We start from the raw sequence: 20,771 nt of genomic DNA on the forward strand, positions 1-20,771 counted from the left end.
GTTGTGTGCACTTACCATAAATGTAGATGTTCGAGTGTATTCACTGTTGCAGTCCTGGTTACCCTCCCTCCAGCCCCGTTTTTCTTTTACTATACCTCTTTCTTTTACTGTGCTTAAAAGCCTTTTTGGTGTATTTGCTTTTGTTTGGAGGTATATTTTTGTGTTTCTAATTATGTATATTGCTCCCCATTTGGGGGGGCACCTGGCATCTGGGGCAAGAAAAACTGATGTAATGGCATCTGCTGCATGTTTTATACCCCTGACGACCTGATGCCATGGAAGAAGGGACAGCAACCGACGCAGGACCCAAGACTTTGTTAATCAGGCTGACTGAGGGCAACCTGCCAGCAGATTACCCAAATGTAAAGACTGTAACAGTAAATACGCTCGAACATCTACATTTATGGTAAGTGTACACAACTGTACTTTCACTTTACTTTTCCCTAATCCATTTAAACAGTGGAACAAATTGAACTATGTGCAGCTGACAAAACAAAACAGAATCCCTGCCCTCCAGACAGAAGCCTCAGCTTTACTTTAATGGCTACTTATATTGGCATCTACTCAGATAGTAGGGGTACTTTTGCTGAGACACATTTTACCATGGCTTTCACAAGAATACATTACTGATTCTGTAACTATAATGTGCTTTCCCTTCCTTATTGCAGAAAACAACCTTCTATTTAGTCAGCCTTTTACTTAAAAACTAGCTTTGTAAGAAAAATTCAGTGATTACTTTTATAAAAGGACAATAGTTTTGTGACTTTATGCTTAGTACAGTTTTAAAGCTTCTGTGGTGATAGGTATTCAGTTTCAACCCTATTTATTTCCTTTTCTTAAACCTCCATTTCTCTTAGACATTTGTGTTCATTGACTTTCTTAGTCAGCTGGTATTCCCCTAACAGATCCACTGAAGAAGTCCGAGTGCAGTTTCTGAACATCTTGTGATCGATGTCCTCCTTATCTGAATTCCAATAGTTCAACTCGACAATTTATACTGAGGCAGACCAGAAAACTGCACTCTGCAAAATCATTTGCTTATGGAATATCCCCACTACCTTACAGTGATGAAGATAAACACTACCCCTGATTAAATCTGCATGTTTTAGATTGTTTTTCTTATGATGTGAATATCAAGAAAAAATGTTCGCTTTTATACTTGTAAGAGAAACTTTTTCCCCCATAGTCAAGCAGTCACAGCTTCAGATCTCAGTGTTTGTTTACCCTTTTCCTTCTCAATTTTCACTTTCACACTGCAATGCAAGTAATAATCTACATTCCTGTTTTAATGTAAGTAATAAAACTACATTCCTGTTTCTAATGGAAATAAGCTACTTTCCTGTTTTAAGTTTTAAACTTCTTCCTTGTCTTACTGTTACTAATGTAGCTACCACTCTGAAAAGTTATTTCACAACACTGAGCATTTCAAAACATTTTTGATATTTCAAATTGTTTGTCATATGGTCTGAAGCATATGAATTTCAACGGTTTTACAATTTTGACCAACTAAAACAGATCCATAATAATAGGTCAAGGCACACATGCGGAATAGTTCAAGCACAGGCATCAGTAATACAGAACAAGTTGCAGGCAAAAGTCGCATACATAGATGAACATAAGACTAATGAAGCAATAAAAGGCATCAGTTCAATAAAATTGTGATTTGATATTTGTTGTTGATGCCACATTATAGTGTGCATGGAATGGGGATGCTGTTATTAAAGCAGTTGATAAAAGCCATAAAACAAATTATGTATACCACATATACTTCATCAACCCCCATTTTCTACATGGGGTCGGTGTGGTGTGTCAACTGTCGCCATCTCTCTCTCGATTCACTGCCACTCTCCTACCTTTTTCAATAAGTATGACTGACTCGCAGGTCTTGTCTTTCATAATCCATCCATCTCTTTTTTTGGATGCCTTGGTTTCTTCTTGCCTCCTTGTCTGTCTGAAATCATCTTCACCTGATTGTCGTGCTTTTCTGCACATGTGCCTGAATCTCTTTGACCCTCTCTGCAATTGGAGCTACTTTGGCTTCTGCTCTTATGTATTCATTTCTGTATTTATCCCATAGTGTGGATTCTACTACCCATCTCAGACACCTCATTTTTCTCAACTGCTCTGCCTTTACTGCGCAAGTTTCTGTACCATACAGATGTACTGGACATACCACTGTTTTGTACATCTTGCTTTCAGCTTCTTTGACATTCTTCTGTCATACACTACCCTTGACTCTGTGCCAGTTAGCTGCAGCCCTTCTGAGTCTAGCCTTAACCTCCTCATTCAGAATCCCCTTCTTGACCACCCCTCCGAAATAATTGAAACGGTTAAACCTGTTTGCTGAAGTTCTTGCTCAGAATTTGTTTGTAGTACCACATAGTCTGCATACAGCAACTTTGTTGAGCTGTCCCCTGCAACCGGTTTGCTGATTTAGTCCATCATCAGTATGAACAGCAGTGGGCTCAGAGCTGAACACTGGTGTAAACCCACTCCTACTGGGAGCCCCTCTGTAAGACCAACCACTGCTCGTTCTTGAGACATTTGGTCCTTGTACATAGCCTGCACTCATTTTACTAGTGTTTCTGGGACTTTGAACCACTGTGGGACTGCCCAAATCAACTTTCTTGGGACCTTATCATATGCTTTCTCCAAGTTTAGGAATGCTCCATTGGACTCATCTCTAGTTTATTTTCAGTTATCTGTCTCACTGCAAAAATCGGATCGGTTGTGCTGCATCCTGATGTGAATCCGAACTGCTGTTCTCCCATCTTACTTTCTATTACTGTCCATATTCATTTATCAGTCATCCTTTCCAGACCTTTTGTGCAGTGTGACAGGAGTTCGATAAATAGCTACCCATTGTGTCTAAAGTTAAATAGATGTATGAGAATGAATGTATTGTGCTTGTGGATGATTTCATTGTCACCCATTTTCCTTAAAGCTATAACAGTTAGCTGTCACTGTGCATCTATACAGAGAAGCATTCTTAATCGTAAATTAATCTTTAGACCTTATCTCAGGTGGAGACTTGCTCAAGAGTGCAGCCCCTAGTTTGCAAATAGTGCATTCCCCTATAATAGTTTACAGTGGGGGTTGGAATCATAAAATAATATCATCATATGAATTCCTTAAAGAATATACTTGGTCTCTGATGGGTGTTTTTTTTTTTTTTAGTGCAGGGTAATGACCCACATGAAAAATTCTGTAAAGTACTGTAGGAAGTCAGAGGTTTGATCTTTCTGTAACTGGAAATTGTTTCATGTTCTTTAGATTTGCTCATATCACTGTAATCTTTTAAAGATTTTGTTTTCAGGAGTCTATATTGTCTTCTTTGTGCAGTCTGAGTTCTTCCTGTGTACGCATGCTATTTTTCTCAGGGTGCTTTGGTTTTCTCCCACATTCTGAAGACATGCATTAGGTGCGTTGGAGACTCTAAATTGTCCATAGATATGAATGTATGCATGTGTGATACGAAAGAAAGCCCTGGTAACCTACTCCACCTTTGCCTTGAAGACTCTCAGGAATAGTGGTTGCTGTCCACAGGGTCTCTGTACGAGTTGGCTGCAGCTTACCAGAGGGAGAGAAGGCGAGTCTACGCATATTGTAGACTAAGTGAAATGTTTAGAGAGGGAGCCCCATATTCTAGCTTTGGGAGTAGGACATTTTCAGCTATAGCTGTGTGTATTATATGGGAGGGTAGATGTGTGGTGTGCTAACAAAATTTTGTCTGAGATTGGACTTCATTGATGTTTACAGTGTAAGTGGAGAAGGTTAGAGAGTAGTCAAGGGTGAAACCTAGGTATTTGCATTCTGTAACATAGGGGATGCAGGTATATTGGTTGTCAAGTAATGAAGATGCTAGGATAGTGTTAAGTAACTTCTGGTAGAAGATAAAAACCATATCTTCTTATGGGTGATAAGAATATGGTTAGCCTTGGCCCAGTTGCCTAGGCTGGAAAAGAAGATCTGAAGTTGACTTTGCTGGTTATTCAGGTTTTTTGTTGGCTTGAAGTAGGGTGCTATCATCTGTTTACAGTATAAAACTTAATGATGGGAAGTCTTGTGTAATGTTGTTTATGAATAAGGAGAAAAGTAGGGGCCCAAAGGAGAGCTTTGAGTGAAGCCTGTATTCACAATGCCGTAACAGGAAAGTTGGTAGTTGTAGACAAAGGTTGTTTTTCAGGATAGTTTTGGAACCACTGAATTGTGTTTTAGCCAAAGTTAATTTTTTTGAGCTTAAGTAGCAAACTGTGGTTTACACTTTCTAATGATTAATACTTATCTGTGAATACTGCAGCAGTGGTTAGTCTTATTATTAATGTCACTGTATGTAGAATCAGTAGCTGAGAGCAGTGCAGTAGTGGTGCTAAAGTAATTCCTGAAACCATGTTGGCCAGAGCGGTTTGTGTTTGAATATAAAATACTTTTTTGAGAGAGCAGATATGTTGGTTACAGGCCAAAAGTCCTTGTTTTAGAGCTGGTGGTACTGTTACTCTTGTAAGAGATGAGTTGAGGTTGTATGGAAAGGGCTTGACCATTTTATGTGCTGCTGCTTTGAGAATCCGGGGGTGGGGGGCATCAAGTTTATTTCTTGGAGAGGCCCTGTCCTTTGAGAGAAGAGTAACTTTTAGAAACTGCATCTGTATGTTGGCCAGGAGATGTCTGGCTCCATTAGGATGCCATCCACAGCACAGACCTGTTTGTATGTTTAGCCTAATTCCATTAATTTTGGCTGTTGTGCTCTCCATATGTGTGTGCGAGGTGTGGAGCTACATTGCATGTGATTTTGTCCATTGCTGAACTTTATTCCCAGTCTGTAGCATTGCATGCTGTGCTCTCTTTTCACCATAAAGTATCTGTACAAACTAGAATCCACCACCTCCTCCCTCCACATGCTGGGTGAGCTGACATCAACTGATCCCACCGATCTTCCTTCAGCATCTGGGTTGCTAGTTATGATTGTCTGTACTTACACTAAAACTAGGAGCTTGCTTTCTCGTGAAAAACACTAGTGCCTGAATTCAAGGTTATGAAATAAAGTCACTGACCTCTCTTACTATTTTGCATGAATTAAGGACACTGTCACCTCTGTCATAGACTAAATAAGCACATTTGTTTAGATTTATTGGTCATGAAAAATCAAAATTAAATTACCAGTTAGTTTAACGCGATTATTTTACTTTGTAAAGATTCAGCTTTGCAGTGTTTGTCCGTTCTCACGTATCTCTGCCAAGTAACGACCTAGGTGCCTGTAGTTCTTTTGTTAGGTCTGGAAGGAATTCATGCTTTGTCATGGTTGCCACTTTTCTGCATTTGCTTTGGCCATGCATTTTAAGTTGTTCTCAACAACATGGAATAGTTTTGTTTCTGGAAAACAAAAACGGTCGTCTTTTGCTTAAATTTGCTTAAGGCCATCTTAAGTAACTTGGTTTTGAAGGTGCTTCTTATCCCGTTTGCCAGTAATGTCCTGCTATGCATTTCATGCCTTCCAATATTATGTCAGCAATGGTCAGTCATTTAGTAGTGTGGTAGTTCTGAGTGCATGATGGTCACAGTACTGAAAACATTCATTTTACTTTGTAAGCTATTGGACATTTTTTATTATTGATTCTAAGTGCTCATGTTAGAGGTTTGTTAGTAAAATGTGGTGACTACTAAAGAAACAACATTGTTAAGCTGTCTTGGCAAAGATACTGATCTACATGTAGTACTAAGATGTAGACAAATGTGTATTCATGATGCTGTTTGCTGGTAAGTTAGAAATATTACTACATGTGGCAGAAACAGGTGGAGGGTTGAGGCTTATGATCTCTTGAACTTTTTTAAAAAGATTTATACTCTTATTTGGTACATCATGGAGGACGGAATATGCGATAGAGATGACGAGGAATTCAAATGTACAAGTATGAGGCTGTAGAAGAAGACTGCATTCAGAGTTAGTATGTCTTGGGTGATTAAAGGATGAGAAGCTGGACTGTTGAGAATAAACTTTGGTTTCTGCAGATATGACTGAGACAGGTTTTATTAGAGAGCTGAGTTGAAACTTAAGCTTGGCACCTCTCAACTGTCCCTGATGTTGACTCAAATTTTTTAGCTCTGTACCTCTTAACACTGGTCCTTTTTTGACAAAAGGTGCTGAATTATACTTAATAATGACAGAAATTAAGAGCTGAATGCTTACTTCAGGAAATGTATATTAGTTCACATTCTCTAATTCTGTTAATGGCGCAAGTTAATAGAACTAATGCTTTAAAAGTGTCCCTGATTTTTTTTTTTTTGGATTTGTCCCTGATTCTGTTGAGATTTGTCCCTGATTCTGTTGAGATTTGTCCCTGATTGGTTGAGAGCTAGACCTGAGGAATCATTTTAATTTTAAATGAAGATTTCAGCAGTGGATATCCTTTCTGTCCCAGAGACTTCCCATACTCTGGAAAAGGCTACCCATCTATGTCGAACAAAGTTCTTCATTAGCACTCTTCAAGAAAGATCTTGATGAGTGGATGGGAAATAGGAAATACCCCCTGTGGATCACTTATGTGTGTCTACTCAACAGTGGCACAGGAAAATAACTTTCTTGTGTGGCGTAAGCCGGGGAACCTTGTTGGCTAGGCTTGCGTAGGCCCTTGGGCCGATAGCCTAGTTACCTACCTATGAACCTATACTTTCTATTACATTGTGTTTTACAATAATGCTAAACTGTTTGACACAAAATATATAAATGAAAAAATAGTTTTCCTTACATGTATCTGTTTCTGGGGCAGCCACAACAGTATGAGAGTCATACTGTAGCTTCCCTCACATCTTGAAATGCGCAGCATGCCACAATATTGGAAACTGATCTTTCACCTTAAATGATTTACATCTTCCCAAGAAAAGTGTGGGTTTCTAGTCTGCAACAGCCCTTCAGGAATAAACACTATGAAAATCCTTTCATTTTTAATCTAAGCTGCATGCAGCCCATTCCAAGTCTCAAATTTAGTCTGTATTATAAGTAACAGAATCACCTCTTTCCACATTCTTAAACTCCTGATTATGTGAATATTCTTTTATCAAGCTTTGCCACTGTGTCTTTCTGGTCTACTGTTTCTCTTACAAACATCTCAACTTCTTACTGCAAATAATATTTTGATCTTTAAGATCCTCCCATCAGGATTTCAGTTGTTCAGCAGTTGTAGCGTGGAATTTCATGGCAGCCACCATTTCTGCATCTTGTTTATTTGCAGTTTTAAAATTGTGTAGTCTTGATCTGATACCTTTAAGTCTCACCAACAATTTCTTCCATGGCGTAGATTCACCAGAATCCGACCAATTTACATTTGCTGGATCATCAGCTGCTTTCATGGCTTCCTCACTTAGTATGTCATGTTTGGCTACCGTACCCCATTTTGTAGAAGAAACTGGCTACTTTTCTGATATTGTTTTGAATCATTTGTCAGGTTTCATTGCTGGGATCAACTCCTACACCCTTGAACTTTATCAGATAGTGCAAACTCCCTCCAATATGGCATATTGAATACCCTCTTGTCAAGAGAAGTAACTGGGAGAAGTGTCCATTCATGCCCTCACATGAAGTCATGACAATGTGGTGTTTATATTTTGTGGGTACCACATACAATTTAGATAATGAAGAGCATGATAGCATTACAGGAGGGAGTTGCAGTGCCTGCGGGGAGGTTGTAGTGTTATGATTAGCATGGAAGAGGTCATTGTGATTTGTTCCTGAGCTGGAGAGGTATATATAGATTTGCACAAAAGTCATGGAGCATACCTCAGTTTTTGATCGTTAGCTAAACTCCATGTAATTTATTCAAACAAATGTAGAATAAAGATTCTGAATGGATACAGCATTTCTGTGAATTGAACATGGTTGCTGTCAAAGATTAAAATGTAATCAACAGTGGTTTCAATCTTGCTGTATTGGCATGTAATATGTGAACTGTTAATACCAAGCCTAGCGAAACACTGGAGGTTTCCTGACAGTATTTTGAACTCTGAACCATTTGATGCTCTTGTTTGTTTCACTGTTGCAGTCATTACATTTGGGTTATCTGCTTGCAGGTAGCCCTCAGTCGGCCTGATTAACAAAGTCTTGGGTCCTACATCAGTTGCTGTCCCTTCCATGACGTCAGGTCATCAGGGGTATAAAGCAATTAGCCGACACCATTACATCAGTCTTTCTTGCCGTGCGGTGCCCGAAGCAGAAACAGTTCACAAGTGCTGGTCAGCCGACTCCTGAAATTTTCATTTTCGAGTTTCAGAACTGAAGTCTTTAACTAAAAGCCAAGTACCCCGTTGGGGAAACTTTTTCTTGCTCCTTACCGATGTCAGTAAAAGTTAATTGCATTACTTGTGGAAAGCAAATACCTCAAAGATTTTCATTCGTACTGTATTCCTTGCCTAGGTCCTGACCACGACATACCTTGCTGTCAGTTTTGTGCTTTATTTAATCAACGCACTATCCATCGTCTGTACATTTTCGCCTCTAAATATTTTGGTTCTCAGTTTAATTATCCAGAAATGTCGGTTCGCCATCCGACTACCAGGATTTTGAAAAAACGCAAAGATAAAGACAGAGACAGGCCGCCGAGGCCGGTACTTAGTGAGGCACTTTCGCACCCCCTGATACCCGCTACTTCTGATTTGCAGGCCTCTACTGAGACCCATTCGGAGTCCGGTATGCCACGAGATGCTTCAACTATGGAACCCACGGATGTCTCTCCCTTGGATGGGTCCGGAGCCGCTGTGCAGGCACCTGCTTCTGAGGGTGTATTCAGGCCTACGGACTTGCTTATTAAACCGACGCCTCCTTCTTCTCTTAGGCCTAAATCTCAAACCATGCCTAAAAATATGACGCCCAGGCCACATGCTCAGGCCTATGTGCCTAAAAAACAAGTGATAAGAATGGCTGAAGATCTAATAACTCTAATCAGGGGTAGCCAAACCCCCCCCCCCTTTTTTTTTTATGAGGCCTAGGACTGAAGTGGTTTATGAATCTTCTGACCAGGATTCTGTTTTTTTCTGATTCTTCTGATGATCTGAATTTGCCCTTATCTACTTATGAGGATTCTGATGCAGAGGACTCCATTCCCTCTGCTTCTCCTCCAGAGGATCTTTCTTTTGGAAAAACTTTGCATACTCTAAAGGAGCTTTTCCACTGGGAAAGCCAGGATTTTTCTGATTCAAAAAAGAGGCTTAGGGATTTCTTACTCCTACCTCAGCATAGGCCTTTAGCTATTCCTTTCTGTACTAGACATTGTTGATGATGCTTTTTGGAATCTAGTTTGGCTCCTGATTCTTTGCCTCCTGCTCCCAGAAAACCAGAAGGCTACTACAGGGTCCCTGAGTCACACAAGTTCCTTTTTAAAAATCCTATTGCGGATCCAGAGACTATTTCACAGGGGCCCAAGGGCATTAAGGCTTCTACTGCTAAAAATCCTACCCGATTTGATAGAGACTCCAGGGTGCTGGATAGATGGGGTAAGAAGGTTTACACTTCTGCAGCCTTGGCCATTAGGGCTTTAAAACTACCAGTTTCATATGTTAACGTTTCAGCAACATGTTATTGGATTGCTTAAACAGAAAATGATGATGATGCCTGACTGTGTGGAAAATTAAAGAATTACAGGATTTAATACATTCTGCTGAACAAGTTGGAAGACATACTTTGCAATGTGGTTTTGATTCATTAGAGGCCTCTTGCAGGGCCGTTGTTACTGGGTCTGTGCTCAGAAGGCATGCTTGGCTTAAGGAACAATCTTTGCCTGATCATGTTAAAGCTGAATTGTTGGATGCTCCCTTAAATCAGGACCACCTGTTTGGCAACAAGGCTGAGGAAGTTCTTAAAAAGATGGAAGATAAAGCTAAATCTATGCAAACTGTTAAAGATTTCTTACAAGTGCAGCCTCCTAGATTTAGTAGGCACTGGCGCTCTAAGAATTGGTCCTTTCCAGCCCCTTCCAGGTCTTATCAAGCCAGACACAGCAAAAACCCCAGGTTTCAGTCCCAGGGGACTCGCAGGACTAAACAGTGGGGGGCCTCCACTACCAAATCTGGGAGTAATAAGACTCTCCCCATGGTAAACTGTCTCAATGACTTCCTCTTAAAATTTCCAAGCACTTAATAACTGACTTCCCCTTTGGGGGGAAAGATGGCTCTTCATGCAAAGAACTGGGAACTCATTACCCAGGACAAATGGGTTTTAAATATAGTGTCCCAGGGATACAGATTTCACTTCCACACGTTGCCAACACCAAGCGGGTGGCCGGACCTACCCCCATCTCAGTGGGCGGAGGCCCAAAAACAAGTTCTTTCTCTCTTAAGCATGGGGGCTATTCAGCTGGTACCAGAAGAGGAAAAGGGACAAGGTTTCTACTCAAGACTTTTCCTGCTACCCAGAAAAGACAATTCATGGCATCCTATCCTGGACCTGTCTACTCCAAACACCTTTTTGGAGATTCCAAAATTCAAGATGCTGACTCGTCACCAATTACTTCCTATGCTAGGCAAAGATGCCTGGTTGGCAACACTAGATTTAAAAGAAGCATACCTGCACATCCCAATCAGGGAAAATTGCAGAAGATACTTACACTTCAAAACAGGCTACACGCACTATCAGTTCTCTGCACTGCCCTTTGGCTTATCTACTGCGCCCAGGGTGTTCACAAAGTACCTAGCTCCAGTTATTGCATTTTGCAGGCAAAGAAATATTCAAATATACCCATATCTGGGCGATAAATTCAGGTAGAAAGCCAGGACGTACTTTTGAAACATCTGGCCTTTGTACAAATGGTACTAACTTGTCTGGGGTACATCATAAACGAAAAGAAATCACAACTGGTACCCTGTCAACAAATTATATTCCTGGGAGCAAGCTTGAATACAACTTCCCAGATGGCCTACCTCACGCCAGAGAAACAAATTCATTTGACAACCTACTTCAAACAAGTGGCCACAAAAAACCCTGCTATCTGCAAGACAAATACTGCAAGCCTTTGGGTTCATGGCCTCTTGCATTCTTCTAATTCCATATGCAAGACTGCATATGAGGAAACTACAGTGGTATATAAAAAGCCTATGGTGTCAACATTCTCAGGATCTAGAAGCAATGATTCTTATCATACCTTGTCTACGCCTAGAGTTCCTTTGGTGGGCAGAGGCCTGCCACCAAAACAAAGGACTACTTTTCACACCACCCCCTGCCGCCCAAACCTGAACAGACACATCAGACTATGCATGGGGGGCTCACCTGGCAGGGAAGTACATTCAGGGCAAATGGAACCAAAGTCAAATGCACCTGTATATCAATCAAAAAGAAATGTTAGCTGTACAGAATGCTCTGACAGCTTTCAAGGACCGCATTCTTCCAGGACAACTAATAGTAAAGACGGACAACACCACTGTTATGTAGTACATAAACAAGCAGGGGGGTACACATTCTTACCCCCTCTGCAGACTGACCATGGCATTGTGGAACACAGCCTTGAGCTACCAAGTGCACCTACAAGCTCAATTCCTGCCAGGAAAATTAAATACACTGGCAGATGGACTTAACAGAAACCTCATGGACCCACACGAGTGGAAACTAGAACCAAGGATTTTCCATATGTTGACAAGCAAATGGAAGAGCCCAGATACAGACCTGTTTGCCTCTCCCCAGAACTGCCATTTGGACAAATTTTGCACAAGGACTCCCCACAAACAAGCCTGGAAAGTGGATGCTCTGTCCTTCAGCTGGAAAAACCTATCTGTCTATGCTTTCCCCCTCTGCCTCTGCTCTCCAAAGTACTACTAAAAATCAAACGGGACAAACTAAGGATGATTTTGATTGCTCCAGACTGGTTACGCCGACACTGGTGTACCCCCTCCTGCGCAGTGTGTCACGGTTATCCCCATGGCACCTGCCTCGGACTCCTTCCCTGTTGTCTTGGCAGGAGACCCGGATTCTGCACCCTCAGCTTCTAACACTGAACCTTGCAGTCTGGCTGATTACATAATCGCTCCTTTACCATTCCTCAGTAAACCTGTGATGGATATCATTTTAGAGGCAAGGAGACCTAGCACTAGAAAATCCTATGCTGAAAAATGTAAAAGATTCTGTGCCTGCAACCAATCTCAAGGGATAAGCACAGCAGCGCCCAATTTACCACGGATTTTTACAATACTCAACTGAGATGTTTCACAAGGGCCTGTCTCTTTCCTCCATTAAAATCCATGCTTCAGCCATTTCAGCTCATTGTAACAGAACCAGCCACTGGGGATGCACAAGCTAGTGCATTTCTTTGTGCTGGTCCCAAGCCAGATAAATGAGGAGGGTTGCGTCAGGAAGGGCATCCGGCGTAAAATTTTGCCAAATCATACATGCAGACAAAAGTACACATATACATACCGGATTGGTTGAGGCCCGGGTTAACAACGACCGCCACCAGTACTGTTGGCCAACAGGGTGCTGGTGGAAATTAGGCTGCTGTTGGGCAAAGGAGGAGAAGAGGTGGAAGGCATGGCCGAAGGCAGGTAAAGGCTAGGACTGTAATGGTGAGGGTTGGAACTTTGAATGTTGGCAGTATGACTGGTATAGGGAGAGAGCTAGCTGATATGATGGACCGAAGGAAGGTTGGCATATTGTGTGTGCAAGAGACCAGATGGAAGGGGAGCAAGGCTAGGTGTATCGGAGGCAGGTTGTTTTATCTTGGTGTGGATGGGAGGAGAAATGGCGTAGACATTATCCTGAAGGAACTGTATGCTAACAGTGCTTTGGAGGTGAAAAGAGTGTCGGATAGAGTGATGTTTATAAAGCTGAAAATTGATGGTGTAATGATGAATGTTGTTAGTGCATATGCTCCACAAGTTGGGTGTGCATTGGATGAGAATGAAATATTTTGGAGTGAGTTGGATGAAGTGGTTGATGACTGTACCCAAGGGTGGGAGACTGGTGATTGGAGCAGATTTCAATGGGCATGTTGGTGAATGGAACAGAGAGGATGAGGAAGTGATGGGGTAGGTATGGTGTTAAGCAAAGGAATGCAGAAGGTCAGATGAAGGTCAGATGGTAGTGGATTTTGCAAAAAAGGATGGGCTTGGCTGTGTTGAATATGTATTTTAACAAGAGGGAGGAGCATAGGGTGATGTACAAGAGTGGAGGAAGATGCACACAGGTGGATTATATCTTATGTAAAAGAGCCAGTCTGAAGGAGATTAGAGACTATAAAGTGGTGGCAGGGGAAAGTGTAGTTAGGCAGCATAGGATGGTTGTTTGTAGGATGACAATTGTGATCAAGAAGTGGAGGATGAGTGTGAGGGCAGCACCAAGGATCAAAAGGTGGAAATTGAAAAATGGTAATTGTGAGGTGATGTTCAGGGAAGAGTTAAGACAGGCACTGGGTGGCAGTGAAGAGTTACCGAATAACTGGCTAACTACAGCAGAGCTAGTAAGAGAGATGGCTAGAAAGGTGCTTGGTGTGACATCTGGAAAGAGGAAGGAGGACAAGGAGACCTGGTGGTGGAATGAAGAAGTTCAGGAGAGTATACAGAGAGAGGTTGGTGAAGAAGTGGGATTGTCAGAGAGATGAAGAAAGTAGACAAGAGTATAAGGAGATGAGGTGCATGGCAAAGAGAGAGGTGGCAAAGGCTTAAGGATAAGGCTTATGGCGAGTTGTATAAAAGGTTGGACACTAAGGAGGGAGAAAAGGACCTGTACCGATTGGCTAGACGAAAAGGACCTGTACCGATTGGCTAGACAGAGGGACCGAACTAGTAAAGATGTGCAGCAGGTAAGGGTGATAAAGGATACTGAGGGAAACGTAATCACAAGCGAGGAAAGTGTGTTGAGCAGATGGAAAGAGTACTTTGAGGGGCTGATGAATGAAGAGAATGAGAGGGAGAGAATGTTGAATGATGTGTGGATAGTGAATCATGAAGTGCAGTGGATTAGCAAGGAGCAAGTAAGGATAGCTATGAAGAAGATCAAGAACGGAAAGGCTGTTGGTCCAGGTGACATACCTGTGGAAGCATGGAGGTGTTTAGGTGAAATGGCAGTGGAGTTTTTAACTAGATTGTTTAATGAAATCTTGGAAAGTGAGAGGATGCCGGAGGAATGGAGAAAAAGTGTTTTGGTACCGATTTTTAAGAATAAGGGTGATGTGCAGAGCTGTAGTAACTACAGAGGGATTAAACTGATCAGTCGCAGCATGAAGTTATGGGAAAGAGTAGTGGAAGCTAGGTTAAGAAGGGAGGTGATGATTAGTGATCAGCAGTATGGTTTCATGCCAGGAAAGAGTGCTACAGATGCGATGTTTGCTTTGAGAGTGTTGATGGAGAAGTACAGAGAATGTCAGGAGTTGCATTGTCTCTTTCTGGATTTAGAGAAAGCATATGACAGGGTGCCTAGAGAGGAGTTGGTATTGTATGAGGAAGTCGGGAGTGTCCGAGAAGTATGTAAGAGTGGTACAGGATGTGTACGAGGGTAGTGTGACAGCGATGAGGTCTGCAGTGGGAGTGACGGATGCATTTAAGGTGGAGGTGGGATTACATCAAGGTTCAGCTCTGAGCCCTTTCTTATTTGTAATGGTGATGGACAGGTTGACAGACGAGATCAGACAGGAGTCCCTGTGGACTATGATGTTTGCAGATGACATTGTGATCTGTAGTGAGAGTAGGGAACAGGTGGAGGAGACCCCTGGAGAGGTGGAGATGTGCTCTAGAGAGAAGAGGAATGAAGGTCAGCAGGACTAAGACAGAATATATGTGTGTGAATGAGAGGGAGGATAGAGGAATGGTGAGGATGCAGGGAGTAGAGGTGGCGAAGGTGGATGAGTTTAAATACTTGGGATCAACAGTTAAGAGTAATGGTGAGTGTGGAAGTGAGGTGAAGAAGAGAGTACAGGCAGGATGGAGTGGGTGGAGAAGAGTGTCAGGAGTGATTTTTGACAGACAAGTACCAGTAAGAGTGAAAGGGAAGGTCTACAAGAGGGTAGTGAGACCAGCTATGTTATGTGGGTTGGAAACAGTGGCATTGACAAAAGGAAGGAGTCAGAGCTTGACGTGGCAGAGTTGAAGATGTTAAGATTTGCACTGGGTGTGAAGAGGATGGACAGGATTAGGAATAAGTATATTAGAGGGTCAGCCCAGGTTGGAATGTTTGCAGACAAAGCCAGAGAGGCAAGATTACGTTGGTTTGGACATGTGCTGAGGAAGGATGCAGAGTATATTGGGGAAAAGATGCTAAGGATGAAGCTGCCAGGTAACAGGAAAAGAGAAGGCCTAAGATAAGGTTTATGGATGTGGTGAGAGTGGACATGCAGGTGGTTGGTGTGACAGAGCAAGATGCAGAGGACAGGAAGAAATGGAAACAGTTGATCTGCTGTGACGACCCCTGATGGGAGCAGCCAAAAGAAGAAGATAACAGAACCCCCCCATCTTCTCTCATTCACTGCTCAAGCAGTTCCTCAGAGGGGCCAAAACATTTTGAGACCTCCCAGGAGAGCTCCAACCCCAGCCTGGGACCTTAACTTTGTTTTGAAGAAACTCACTCTACCTCCTTTTCAGCCAGCTGCTGCTGCAGACTTAAAATTTCTTTCTTGGAAAACGGCTTTCCTGTTAGCAATCACTTCATAGATTCATAGATTAGTACTAGGCTATAACTGCCCTTGTGAGCCATTTTAAGCCTAGCCAATTATCTCTTGTGAGACTCAAACCCTGCACCTTGGGTTTGTAAGGCAAACACCTTAACCATTAGGCCACCCTCCCAACCCGGCTAGAAGGGTATCTGAATTACAGGCCCTTATAGCAGTGGAGTCTTTCATCATCTTTCATGCAGACAGGGTGTCCCTCAGAACCAATCCATCCTTCATGCCCAAGGTGGTATCCAGTGTGGCTCTTAATCAGTCCATTCATTTGCCAACCTTTTTTCCCAATCCACAGAACAAAGGGGAATGGATACTGCATTCCTTAGATGTGCACAGACAACTCAGATTCTACTTGGACAGGACTAAACCTCAAAGAAAATCTGAACTGCTGCTGGTAGGATTTGCTGCAGGGGCAGAGGGGAAGGCTATTTCAAAGCAAACCATTTCTAAATGGATAGGCCATTGAATTCATTTCTGCTATAAGCACCATGGAAAACATATCCCTCAGGGGATCAGACCTTACTTCACCAGGGCTGTATCTACCTCTACAGCCTTTCTCAGAGGCGTCCCTACCAGGGACATCCTAGAAGCTGCTACCTAGAGTTCTGAACATACTTTCACCAAGCTTGATCATTTGCCAATTTTCTCTAAATCCAGAGCTGGCTTTGCCACTGCAGTCTTGCAGGACCTTATAGCTGGTCCTAATGCTGTCTAAATTCCTCCTCCCAACCATAGCTTTGGGAATCTACCCAAATGTAATGACTGCAACAGTGAAACATGAAGAACATAGTACAGTTGTGTACACTTACCATAAATAGGTTCATAGGTAGGTACTAGGCTATCTGACCGAGGGCATTTATAAGCTTAGCCAGAGTGTGTCTGCTTTCGCTGCCCCATTGATAAATTAACTGAGCCTCTGTCAAGAAGAGCCAATGAAGTGATCCCGGGGTGTATTTTCTGTTACCCAGACACTCGTCAAGGTTTGTCTTGAAGAGTGTTAGTGAAGGGCTCTGCCTAATGTAGATAGGAATTTTGTTCCAAAGCATGGGGAGTCTGTGACCGGAATCTATCCCTCCACCATGTTTTATTTATTGTTGTGGCGATGTTTAGCTCACTAGAGCGAGTGGCTCGCAGTGATGTTCGAGTGTATTCACTGTTGCAGTCCTGGTTACCCTCCCTCCAGCCCCCTAACTTCTTTTGGCTGTGCCTGTACTTTCCTTTTACTATGCTTAAAAGCCTTTTTGGTGTATTTGTTTTTTTGTTGGAGGTATATCATTGTACTTTTATATTTAATTGCTCCCCATTCTGGGGGCACTTGACATCTGGGGCAAGGAAAACTGATGTGATGGTGTCGGCTGCATGTTTTATACCCCTGACGTCATGGAAGAAGGGACAGCAACCGACTCAGGACCCAAGACTTTGTTAATCAGGCTGACTGAGGGCTACCTGCAAGCAGATAACCCAAATATAATGACTGCAACAGTGAATACACTCTAACATCTACATTTATGGTAAGTGTATGCAACTGTACTTTAATTGTATTAACATTTTAATTCAGGTCAGTTTAGGCGTTTTAGTGACAGATAAACAGATGCAAATGAAAGAATGCCATCACTTGTAAGGTGGAGGTGAGATGACTCTCGGCTAAGGAGAGACTCTAGATTTAGTAAAATAAGATGACACGGAATTTCAAATACAATCCATTTTTATTGGGGTAGAAAAGGTGGCATAGGAAACTAAGTTTGATAAGAGGTGTGAGTTTGTCACTGACATAAGTATTTTTATAATGTTCTGGATTATCTAAACCCGGGCAGTAGGATTGAGACGACAAAGAGCTCAGATTATTATTGAAATTGAAATGGAAGAAGGTGATTAATTTTGTAAAGTCCTTATTTCAATAGTGGAACATTTTAGGAAATGCATACTGTTTTATAAAAGGCACAGATAAAATGTGCTGAATGGGAGCATGAAATAAGGGTGATTTTACAAGCTTTGGAACTACCAAAACTTGACTAGAGGAATGACGGAGGAAGAGTAAAGGAGATTTTTCAAGAATCGAGAGGGGGAGGTTAGCACCAAGTGGTAGTCTTCCAGGTGACCAGTACAAGTATTCTGTAGGTTAGTGCAGCTTCATAATGTAATAACAGAGACTCGATGTATGTCATGAGGTAGTACTGGTGATGGAGATACAAAAGGAAAGTAAGGCTCCTTATACGCTATCATTACATTGACCAGTGTCAGTGTTATGGCAAGACTGTAAGTTGTTTTTTGGCTGTTTTGTTAAGAGAAGTGGCTAGTGCAATACCAGAACTGGTGGGCGGTGTTCATAAGTTCATAGTTTAGTACTAAGCCCTTGCGAGTCATTTTAAGCCTAGCCAATTATCCCTTGTGAGACTTGAACCCTGCACCTTGTGTTTGTAAGGCAAACACCTTAGACATTAAGCCACCCTCCCTCAGTTTATTTTGAAGACTTCTTGTTAATTTTGGAAGAAAGTGCTTAATTGTATAGTAAAAGGATTTGGTTTCTCTTCCCTGTATATTTTACTTTGTTGTTGGATTTCTTTGATCTTGTAAACTCAAAACAACATTTTTGGTTGGAAAGTGTGTTATGTGCATGTGTGTTTTTACATGTATGATTTTAATTGTGAATTTTTGTTTTCTGGTCTTGGGATAACTTGCTTTTTAACTTCTCTAGTCATATTTCAGCTGCACATATTAAACAAATATTGACATTACATCTTTACATGTTTTTCAAACCTTTGTGAATTAAGCTGGTTAAAACATTTAGTTTCTTTGAGTAATTTATTGAACTTAATTGGTGCTATGGTTTGGTTCTTACAGCTTACTGCCAATCAAACTGTTTTGTGGTCTTCTGCTCTGCGTGGGTACACCACTGTGGTTTTCAGCTGAAATTCTTCATGAAAAGTTTTGCAGTTAGCTTGTGAAAACCATGGGCTTTTGTTTGAGAAGCATATATCAAATTATAGTATGTCAGTCAGACAGACACACATGAAAGTGAAGTAGTGAGATGCTTTGGCAGTCCATGTGAATTTGAGAAAAGTGGAGATAAAACTAGAAATGACTGTTTTGTCACCATGTTTAATTTTTGTAAACCCCATTGCAATGATACTGAACTTAATGAATCAAGGAAATGTGATTTGTGGATAAGTATTTGTTCTTTGTTTTAATGTCATCTTACAGTAGAAAGGTTTATTCTCATTTTTATTTTGTGTTGATTTTTCCAGGATGATCCAAACTATCGGTGGCAAAGGGAGGATCATCATGGACCTCGGCCAGAGTTCAGGTTGGGCTTTCTTTCATTACTGTCATCTTTGCCCTTTTTCCTTACTGACGGAATGGATTGGTTTTGAAAATTAAACAGTTTGATGGACTGCAAAATTAAACATAGCTTTTATCAGTATATTGTAATACTACCTCTCTCTCTTTTTAAGCCTTTCTCACCCAAGAATATAAAGCTTTACTCTTCACTCCCACCACCACCCCCCATCTCTCTAGTCATAGTTCCAGCTTTGATGAGAGCTGGGTTGGTATAATTTCTCACTCTTGAGCATTTCAGATTTTTTTTTTCAGTTTAGGTTAGTGTTTCTCCCACCCTCAGACTTGTGATACAGTTATGTCAGTGTAAGTGTGCCATGCAATAGATGATCTGCATTTGTTCATCCCCATTGTTTTGCAGCAGCAGCACTGGGGTCCCTGGTCTGCACTGTGGACTGTAACACTTGTCATTGATCCCTTACTGGAATTGCCAGCGTTTCCCCTGCCCTCCTAGACCACTCCTCTGCACCACGGACGTAGCTAACAGCTTTTTTTTCTTTAAATCCTTTGTTGTCTGAGGGCATACTGTATGTCTGCCATATCCTTGGCAGGATATAACCCATACAGCTTAAGCTACTGCAGCAGTCATCCAATGATGAATTTGTATCTTCTCTGCATCTTACCTTCTTAGAGAAGACTTATGCCTGACATACAGAGCATTAAGGACCTCTGCCTTTTTGAAATCTTTTGTAATAATTATTCTTGGTGACCTGAACACAAAGGAGTACTTATCTTTAATGTTGTATCTTTCGGCTTTTTCCCGGTTAGGGATCGCCACAGCGGAACTCCGGTCCGCTAATGATTGGCAGTAGATTTTTACGTACCGACTTGCCAGGCCTGACGCAAAACCTTCAATGAAGGTACGCCCATTCACGCAGGTCTCCACACAGAAGACACTTTAGCTGAGAATCGATCAGGACACCGTATTACTGTGAGGTGACAACGCTACCGCAGCACCACCACCGCAGCTGAGTACTTGTCTTCAATAAAAAGCTGTATTGTAAAGCATGGCAACCTCATATTTAAGAGACTTGTGCATTTTCTGGATTAAGCTCACACTCTCAAACTCAATTTATCAATTAATACCTTGAAAAGGAGTAGGATGACTATATTAGCAACCACAAGTTCCAGTACTGGATCCAAGTCATCATGCTTCTTGATGGTCAGTAGTTTGTCTACCAGTCCTGTGAACCTGTGCATATCCTTATGTTTCTGAGCTGATGAACAGGGCAGAAGATTGTAAATGTGTTGAGTTGCATGATTCACCAGAGAAAGAGTAGTTTGTGGTTTAAAAATCTTGAAGTGAGGCACAGAACTTTTAACCGGAGCAGACATGATATTATCAAAATAATGGACATGTACAGAGTGTGTGAAATTAGTAGTGCATATATGTTTGTAAGGTCAAATAACACCTGAAACAGAGTGACACTGTGTTGAAGATGTAATGGATTTGAAAAAAAGTCGTGAGGAAGTACTGTGGTAGGAATGGGAACAGAGAAGGTACTGTGCAGTTAAAATACAGGCCTCATGTACTGGATGTGGCAATAGGAAAAGCTGTCTTGCTTCTCCTTCATATAGTAAATTCTGTAGAATTTATGATAGAAAATGTTTTCTGAGATGTTTAGAAACAGACAAGTGTAATTTGAAGAATGTGCACATTTAACAAAAACATGAAGTGAGATTGTTTGGTAATGTTAATATGAAAAGACTTGAGACATTGAACTCTGAAAGTGCTTCAGATGCACCAAAATAAAATTGGATTTTTGGAAAGAAATGAGAGTTAAAAAAAAAAATGTTGAGTTTGAACTAGGG

The 20,771-nt window shown here is 41.5% G+C and overlaps 1 protein-coding gene across 1 annotated transcript in view; it reads left to right on the plus strand.

Annotated features, from left to right (window-relative positions):
- PPHLN1 (periphilin 1) overlaps nucleotides 1-20,771 on the plus strand; it is a 1,295,616-nt gene that overhangs the window by 370,703 nt on the left and 904,142 nt on the right. Inside the window, exon 5 of the mRNA XM_044087450.1 lies at nucleotides 18,869-18,927. Coding sequence (XP_043943385.1) covers nucleotides 18,869-18,927 — 59 coding nt within the window. The remainder of the gene's footprint in view (nucleotides 1-18,868; nucleotides 18,928-20,771) is intronic.

The sequence above is a fragment of the Protopterus annectens genome, chromosome 11.part0, assembly GCF_019279795.1.
Source record: "Protopterus annectens isolate FY-2018-M chromosome 11.part0, PAN1.0, whole genome shotgun sequence".
Lineage (NCBI taxonomy): Eukaryota > Metazoa > Chordata > Ceratodontiformes > Protopteridae > Protopterus > Protopterus annectens.